The following is a 9,734-nucleotide window of genomic DNA, read 5'->3' on the forward strand; positions in this document are numbered from 1 at the left end:
TAACAATTTGATGAAAAGTTTGACTGCTTGCATAAGATATTGTAAAACCAGACATTTTTGTAATGCATAAAACGTTCATGAATTTTATGAGGAGCCAAGATTAGCTGAAGTAAGATGCACAGGAAAGTTTCTGTCTACACAATGCTTTGTATGCCAGTGGCGATTCACAAAAATTTCATGCCACAAAAAAGGCTGTCGGCTCCAATATGGGAAAATTTCATGCTGGAAATGTTTCTGGTTTTGCACTAACTTCAATGCCTATGGGTAACTTGAATCATGAGGCAATAAACTGAGGTCCAAGGTTTCTGTCTGCCACCAACCTGTTTCCTGGCCTGCTCTATGTCCACTCTCGCCTGTTTCTCAGTTCGCTGAGATTCCAAGAATTTCTTCTTGAGGTCCTCCTTCTCAGAAACGTATCTCTCTTGGGTCTGTGGAAGAGGAAGAGAGATGAGTAGGTTTTTTTTTTCCCTCTCTCTCTACAAACAGGCTGGTAGGACAACAACACATCACTTCCTACAAACATCAGCAATACTGTACACATAATGATATCACTGTAAGACAGCTACTTGCATAGTCATGGATTTGATTTTGAACTTCCAGAGCACAGAGCACAGTGTTAAATAGTGCTCTTTTGTCCAACAATTCATGTAATTTGGCCTCTTCAAATATATCTGGTTGGACTGTTATAGAAATCTGTTTACATAGATACAAATAATGAGACCCACTAAAGTGGCTGATTTTTAATTCCTCATTAAATACATGCCACCTAATTAGAAAGTACAGTACTCTTCTTTCCTACTTCAGTTTGGACAGTTGGGTTAGCCTTATTGCAGACTCTTGGTGGATTGAATTGATGAAATTATAGAATGAGCGAGTGTGTAGAGCACTGCAACATTATGACTTTCCCTATCATGCTTCTATTAATAATATGAAATTTGGTGGGAAAGGGTGTGATGTCACAATTGAATACCTGAAAGTAAAAACCACCCAAGTCCAAATTTGGCTATCGTCTTTGGAGATTCTTACGAAGTCATGCAAAGATAGATAATCAGTCAAATGAATGTTTTACATTTAAATTTGTATAAATAACGTTCCACAAACTGAAAAAATAACATTCCACTAACTGAAAAAACTTCGGGAAATTATCAAATGATTTCTATTTTTCTAAATTTTCTGTGAAAGACTTTGCTTGTTCTTATATTCAGGTATTCAATTGTTAAAAGAGAGACCTATGTGAAATCACGCAGGTACATATCAATATGGATATTGCCTGTGACTTTATACATATGTAGGTACTTTGGCTATATTTCAAAGAGATAGAAACTGGATGGTTGGACTAATTAGATTAATTGTAAAGGAAACTCACCTTCTTGCCTTCTTCATTCTGTGTCTGAAGTTCATCAATCTCTTCCTTCTGTGAGGCAATCTGCTGAGTAAGGGTCTCAATCTTACTCTCGGCACCTTTCAATTTCTGCATGGTGAATCAACATTACACACTCATATATCAGGTCTCATGAAACCAGCTTTAGTGGTAAGCAAGTGGATAACCTTGACAAAATGTATACTAAAGATTTTCATTGTAAATCTTATCTTATCAAAGTGATGTTCAAATTGAATTCAAATGTACATGTATCAGAAACTTTATATACATGTCATACGTGTATCTCAAGATTAGTGTTGTATTTAACAAAAAGAAAACAAAAAAAAAATATACTTAACAAACAGACAAACAAGGTCTATGAAGGTGACTCACCACTAGACATACTATGCTACGTACATCAAACAAATGAAAGGTACATATACAGCGTATCAATGTGTCATTTTATACATGTTGTTGGTTCTTACTAGAAGTACACACTAGTCACTCTTTCAGCAGATTAATCTGCAGTTTCCATCATCTATCCTTTTCAGTATGTACCTAAACTATATTATATGCAATACAACAGGGAATATGTCAATGACTGCGTAAAGACATAGATACTGTAACATAAATTGTACAAAAGACTGTCATTCAGAAAAAACAAAAACAAATGATAAACTGCCAATAAAGAAAGTGCAGAAATACTGTGTAGTGCTCCTATTCATTACTTTGTTCCACATCTTGCTGTTGTTGATGGTGTTGTATGCATGCAATGTTCAAAACAACATGAAATTTGTACTGAGCGAAGTCTTCAGTATACATTTCAGTACCAACTACACTAAGGATACACAGCCAGGGTGCACTGACTTTATTGTTTTTTGTACCAGAGAGAACAATTTGAACAGAAGAGAACATCATTTTTATGTAAGGGTATGACACAAATATTGTATAGATGCAAAACTATCAATACAGAAAAAAAAAAGCAAAGAAACAAAAAATAGTAACTGACAAGATTTGACAAAAAGGTCATAATAACCATACAATTGAACAAACTGATCTATTTGTGATTCCATGTCTGCTTTCCCATTCTCTGCTGTCATCAGTTTGTAGTATACATACTAACAATCATGCACTATAAGTAGTGATGGTGTCCATCTAGACCTTGTGGAATGCTGTGTGTTGAGTCTGGTAAATGTTTTTCCACTGTTGTGAAATGATGGATTCATTGTCTGAGTAGTGGAGAGAGTCAATGTTTGCTGAGCTACTAAGAGTCTTATCTAAATAGTGACCAGCTTGTGAAATCTAGTCAGGACAAAAGGCAAATACCTTCATCAATTGACCCATCATGACTACCATGAACACATGCCTACTCGTTCTTACCCAGTCCATCCCCCCCCCCCACAAAAATATAACACAGATACCCTTGTACCTTAACAAGATTAATACAAAGATGGTATAGATAGATAGATAGATAGATAGATAGATAGATAGATAGATAGATAGATAGATAGATGGATGGATAGAAAATCAAACAGGCATATAGATTGAAATGTAAATGATAAAAAATACAATGTGAATAATATAGGACTTTGTTCATATTCACGGATATAGTACGGAAATTATATTTCTTCCCCCTTTTGATGTTAAAGAGAAAGGAACTACAGAAAAGCTTTGACATCTCAATATATTTTTTGGTTCTGGAAACGTTTGCCATATCTCTGAGTGAACAGTGCAATGGCACATCTCCTTTGTGTACATTGTGTCTTCACTTTATCTCTAGCAAAAACAGAAAACTGCAGTATTTACTGCACACAAGAGAAACAGATTGTGGTGATCTTTCTGACAATGAATATGATACATATGACAAAGTAATCAAAGGGATTGGGAAGGGGAGCCTGACTTCGGAAACTTTCTCTGTGCTTTCTACGATATGATTACAAACACAAAGAACTGCATGCTGTGATATGAAGTGTATAAGACTAGAGGAAACAGCTACCATGCACTCACGCCTCTAAAGTGTCTATTACTGTACAACCTTTAGCCATGCCTTGGCACTTACAGACTTGAGGCTGAAGTATTCAGTATCTCTGGCGAACAGAGTTTTCTGATAACTGGCCAGAGCAGTCTCAAGTTGAGACTGGTAGTATGTGTCAGTAGGCAAAGTTTTTAGAAGAGATACAGACAGGAAACATGAGGTATGATGGAATGATAAAAAGAATGTAAAAATGAATCAATTATGTTATGATATGAAGACATATATAATGATATATGATATGAGACATTTATAATGTACTTGTACAGAGACAAGGAAATATTTATCAAAAGGATGAAAGTTTATAAAAGCTGTTACGGCTCCTCATGCATTTCAGTATAGTATCTTGTGATTACAGTAACACAGACATTAAACCTTTAAATGTTGAAACAAGAAGCACATTTGAGGTTGCTTGACTTATCAGAAACCTGTATTACAATGTGGAAAAACAAAACCATCCTGGTTGATTGCATGAAAGATATGAAAGGAGTTCGGGTTGGAACTCACATGTTTGAGAGTCACCACCTCCTTGCTCCTAGCTGCCAGCTCCTCCTCATGTTTCTTCGTCTCCCGCATCCGGGAGAACTTGGCAGCGAGAGCTGAGAGAGCCACCTCCTTCTCTCGCAGCTCTTTCTTCATCAGCTCCACCTCGCCCTTCAGCCGACTGACCGTTCCCTCCCGGGTGGTCAAGTCTCGCTGAAGTTTGGTCATCAGGGCCGAGGTGGTACCCTTCTCCTTCTTCAGTTTCTCCAGCTCCTGCCGTAGGGAGACTAACTCCCTCTCCCGCTGGTGGAGCAGGGATCGCAGGTGGGCCACGTTCTCCATGGGATCCGAGCTCTCTGTCCTCATCTTAGACATCTAACGCAAGGATTGGGGTAAAATTACTCAATCAGGGGTAAAAGTACATCAAGGCTTGACTGTCCTGATGTAACAAAACTTATGTTATAGAAGCGCCCTTTCTCGCAAATTGCAAGCAACAGTAATTATCAGGTTTATGTCAGTTCCAAATGATAGTTGACAGAGAAAGCCAGAAAGTCATATCATCCTATTTGATGGCTTAAGGGATATTTAAGCTTCTTTCCTCCTGTTACACCCATGATGGTGGTGGACCAATAACTGGAATTACAGTAGATAAGACCACCATTCATTCATAATGGTGCTTCCACCCACCCTTCATGACAATGTATATGGCCTACATGTATGACAACATGATGAATCTCTGTCAAACTCTCTCATTAATTCACAGACATAGAATCACAATGCATTTTCCACTAAACAGCCCCCCTGCAGAGGAAGGCATCTTTTTGCTCACAAGTCTCAACATGGATGATCTCCAGGCACTCAATTCTATTCTCCAATAAAAAGGATATATTTTATGGAATTTAAAATGTAGTATTCAGAGATAGTGACCTCTGTGGCACTCGACTGACCTTTTCCTTGAGGGCATTGACCTCCATCTGCTTGATATTGACTTCCTTTTCCAGGTCCTTCATCCTGGTCAGTGTGGCCGGAGTGGCCAGTGAGGCCTGCTGCTGGGCTTGGTGCAGCTGTACGCTCAGCGACTCAACGTCTGTCCGCAGCTGACCGATCACACCATCCTTCCGCTGAGACTCCGCCTCAAAGACTGCCAGCCGGTTGATCTCATCCCCCATGCGAAGAAGTTTTTGGTCCTACACACAGGCACACATTGGAAGCAGAATACAAATTATATTGTCACATCATATCCAATATCACATTATATTGCACCATTCTGGTCTTCACCACAGACCAAATCTTGTACTGAAGTACAGCATCTGAAATCTTCAGTTTCCCTGGATCAGACTGAAAACATATCTTTCACATGTAAAAGTATATACACCAGAAGAACTTAACTTATCTTTCTTTACATCCATTACAAGTACGGAACGGTACCGCAGATAAGGGAGGTATAAAGTTTAGCAAGAATTGTTATCGTGCAGTTCATATTTCAGTTCACATAGTGATGACATCCAAAAGTTTTGAAGAGGGTTGGAGAGGTTGAGGGTTATCACCTTTTCATGTGTTGCCATGACTTCTGAAACGGGCGACGCCCTGGTGTTGGGGCTTCCAGCAACTTGCTGTGATGACACCATGCCACGCTGATTACCGCTTCCCACCCAACCTCCTGTCACCGCTGTGTAAACAAAGAAACAAATGACCAATTAGACAAAATTAAGATGCACTTACAACACAATTATCAAGAAACTGGGAATTGATACGCAAATCTGAAAATAGCTAAAAGAGTTGGAACAGATATTTTGGGTTGATTTGATGTAGGCTAATCACTATAAATAGTTTCTGATTTAACAAATAAAGCAATTCATCCATAACATGGTGTTATTTTCAGTTACTGAATTAATGTGTGTGGACATTTACAAAGCACTTAAAGTTTCCTTCAGATCACCTTTGGTTGAACACATCTGCTTGATTTTGAAGATTTCATTTCATTTCATTTCTTTATTGTCCAAATTATGTATAAAAGCATGGCATGGAAATTTGGTTTTGTCACACATTCATAAACACATATTGACAACAGATAAATAACAAATTACATTACATACAAAACATCATGTGAAAACTCAAAATTGGATTTCATATCAAATTTGCAGTTTGACTGCTATCCCCATGCAGACTATCACATCCAGCAAATAAACTGTGGAGGGGGTTTCCAAAAGATGATTTAAATATAACAAATTAACTTTATATCTCAACTACACTAACATCTTCATAAAATTTGGAAGAAGGAAGCAAGGACCTTTACCTCTTCTTGGTGGCAGGGGACTATTGGTAGGACTTTGACTTGAAATATGCACTGAGCCTCCAGTACCAGGACCACTCCCACTACCTCTCCTGGCTCCAGCGCTTGTTGGCCTAGCCCTGGGGGGTCTGGGTACCACCCCTGCCCCAGACGGCAGACCTCCCCCAGGGCCCTGTTGGGTACCCCAGGCAGTGGGAGCACCAGGGCTACCACTGAGGGATGGGAGGAGTGACTGTTGGGTCTGATTGTAAGCTGCATCACCACCAGCGATGGTAGCCAGGTATGGCAGCTGATGCTGGGATGCATCCGAGACAGGGATGCTCTCCTGAACAACTTTCATGCCGGAGCCAGATGTAGTCCGGCCGGGAACGGGTGGGTAGGAGACCTAAGTTGTAAAACAAAATTATTCACAGCAAAGTTTAGACACTGCAATTTATCTGATATCAACCACGATATTGTTTTGTCATTCTTTATTGTTCTTGTCAGTATTAATGCTTCAAATGCTAATGCTCTTAGCAGTTGTGCATTGTAAGAACAAACCAGTATTCAAAGAGCCTCACTCATGATTGGTTCAAATACTCCCTATGCCTGCTGATATTTACAATTACCTTGCATATTTGTTATTCTTGCAGATTACTAATTGCAGTGAATGTCATAACCTCTTTTGCAGTACTCTGCATGAATTTGATTGCTTAAAAAATACAACTACTGTAAAACATGATATATTCGCGGCATGAATTTTTCGCGAATTGGAGCCGACGACCTTTTTTGTGGCATGAAATTTTCGCGACTTGCCACTGACATTCAATGCATAATTTTACGAATCTTGCCGCTCGCGAAATTTGCGAAATTAAAATGCAGGCAAAAATTTATCGTTTTACAGTATCTCAGAGGCAAGCACTGATAAGACAATAATTTCACAATATGGCATACAGAATCACCTACCTACCAGGGTTTGAGACTCTAATGGCTTTGCTGTTAACACTGAATAGAGAAAAGATACTTCATCCACTTACATATCAAAAGACAAAGACAAAGGGAAAAGGGCCTCTGCATGTTACATCAAGAGCTGACTTCACTGCTGATAATGTCACAATATCCTACAGAAATGGTTTCTGATATCATTAAACAGTGGCAACTTCAACATGAGATTCAAGTAAACAATGTCTACCACACACTGTTTCACCTCACCTGAGCATCCTCCACCTCCAATTCATGAGGCAACCCTGAGTAACCAAATCTGATAACGTCTCCCGGAGCCAACCGCACGGCTGCATTCTGAACACGGCAGTCGTTGACGTATGTCCCGTGTGCTGTGTTCAGGTCCTGAATGATGAAGCAGTTTTCTGCATCACTGTACTCTATCACTGCATGCTGCAATTCTACTGATGGGAGCTGTGGTTTTGGAGAGAACAAAAAAATAATTAAAAAGTCAATGTCTCAAAAGGAAAAATTTCTCTCATGAAATATTATTGATTTAAGCAATATTAACACTTAACACTTCTGTCTTTGTGATCAGATTCATTCCAATATATTAGAATAACGTCACAGTTGAACTTAATGTTTCATATAATAATCAAGAACAAAACTGCCATGAAAATCACTTACAAGGATATTGAAATCACAGTTCTCTCTTCCAACCAGTGTGACGCTTGGAGACAACTGGAAGAGACCATCAGGACTCCGCAGGAATCCCTTCACCATCTTGTCGAAGGCCGAGTTGAAATGAGTGCTGGATGAGGGTGATGGATCAGACTCCACCAGCTATAGTGTCCAACCTTTCACACTACACAAGAGTTAAAAAAAAAATCAAAAGTTTCAGGCATTGTAAGGCTTTTTAGCAGCCTATGACTACTCACAGCAAGTATCCCTTACAACAATGCAATAAAAAAAAAAAGAAGTCAAATTCCACTTAGCCCACATAATGCACAATGTAAACCTGTCATTCGTACTTTCAAAGACTTTTTCATGATTACACAGATAGGCTCCTTACATCACTGTTACTGGCATGAAAGCTTTAAATGATCAAGATGTTCATGGAGTCAAAGACGGTACATCGTCTTTCACTGATGGCCATTTTGAATAATCAGGAGTTCATGCGATCAGAGCTGCAGCTCCGATTGCGTGAACTCCAATATACCGTCCGTCGCACACGCTGCATATAATCTTTGTATTCGGTAAGTTGTAAATTGTGTTTCGATAACATACATTGTAGACATGTACTAAAGTCTAATTAATGAAGATTGTCTTATGACAAAAATGATGTCAAGTATCAAAACTCAATGCGATCGGTATGTTCGCTTTGTGTTCGCTTTGTTGCCGTGCACCATCCCGATTCCTGGTACAGCCCTGTCGCGTTTTTACAATTACAGCGACTGGGATATGCATGGGCTGTGACTCTGTGTACATGTAGAGTATAAGCCCCAATTTTCGGACACTTAAGCTTTTTTGCCATATTTGTTCAACTCAAATAATACTCTACAAACTTATATCTATAGATAATAATGTATAAGTATATCAACCTATTTTATCCAAATATTGATTTTGTTAAACAGATCACAAAATTTCACAGAATCCCCAAATATTATCACCTTGTCAATTCCCCAAAATTTGGACATGCACGCAATGTCAACACGCATACAAGGCCACTGAAAAATCCGTGCGTGCCATACCTTGTTGGCACAAAGTTGCATCGGGGACGTTGCGGCGCCCGTTCTTGTCCGAATTTTGGGGACTCTGCACTTGCATTCAGCCCCTGTACATTTATTCACTGCATCGTTTGTTTTTCTTTTGTGTTTTTGAAGATACCATGACACTCTGAGCTTGCGATAAGTGAAAAATCTCGCAACAGAACGGCGTAATTTTTCGATTTTTAGGGCTTTTTCGGCGACCCCGATTCTTTACACAGGACCTAATTTGCGCGCGCTTTGGAAAAGTTGTGGTGATTCTGCGTTTTTGACGGTAAAATTTGGGATTTTAGATGGATTTTTGGAGGTGACTCAGGCACTTTCCTGTGGTGAACGAGTGCTAGTATGTGAAACGATGTGATATGTGTGTGTTATGACAGTAGACTTTGCTGCCTTGTGATAAGTGGTAAGTGTCCAGATTTTGGAGGCCGGCCGAAAATTGGGGCTCTTACTCTATATAGACCTAGAGAGCAGAGCTACAATTTGTACCAAGTCTCACACATTCTGCGTGAGACTCAAGCATTTAGAGGCCATCTCATGATCTCACGCATGGCACCCATTTTTCTCACGCATCGGGCGAAGTCTGCAATTTGGGCCTATAATAATGAGCATAGCTCAAAGGATTACTGTATACGCCGTTATTTTCGCTTTCAGATATTTTCGCGAATGACGAGGCCATAGACATTTTCGCGAGATGTTGTTTTCGCGAATCGATGCCGACACTTACATTAATGCTCTATTAACAACGCGCATGGAGACAATTTCATGTGTTGTTAAATTCGCGAAAATAAAACCGTCGCGAAAATAACAGCGTATAAGTATTAAAGTGATAGTTGCAATTGAAGGTATATTTCCCTTTTGCCTGTCAAAATAAGTAAA

At 39.3% G+C, this 9,734-nt stretch overlaps 1 protein-coding gene across 1 annotated transcript in view; it reads right to left on the minus strand.

Moving 5' to 3' along the window:
• LOC140238753 (forkhead-associated domain-containing protein 1-like) overlaps nt 1-7,874 on the minus strand; it is a 30,756-nt gene extending 22,882 nt beyond the window's left edge. Inside the window, exons 1-8 of the mRNA XM_072318648.1 lie at nt 7,777-7,874; nt 7,360-7,563; nt 6,172-6,553; nt 5,423-5,544; nt 4,823-5,062; nt 3,900-4,250; nt 1,367-1,471; nt 321-428 (exon numbers count right to left, since the gene is read on the minus strand). Coding sequence (XP_072174749.1) covers nt 321-428; nt 1,367-1,471; nt 3,900-4,250; nt 4,823-5,062; nt 5,423-5,544; nt 6,172-6,553; nt 7,360-7,563; nt 7,777-7,872 — 1,608 coding nt within the window. The 5' untranslated portion in view covers nt 7,873-7,874. The remainder of the gene's footprint in view (nt 1-320; nt 429-1,366; nt 1,472-3,899; nt 4,251-4,822; nt 5,063-5,422; nt 5,545-6,171; nt 6,554-7,359; nt 7,564-7,776) is intronic.
• Nucleotides 7,875-9,734: the final 1,860 nt, after the last annotated feature.

Source organism: Diadema setosum, chromosome 15 (genome assembly GCF_964275005.1).
Source record: "Diadema setosum chromosome 15, eeDiaSeto1, whole genome shotgun sequence".
Taxonomy (NCBI): domain Eukaryota; kingdom Metazoa; phylum Echinodermata; class Echinoidea; order Diadematoida; family Diadematidae; genus Diadema; species Diadema setosum.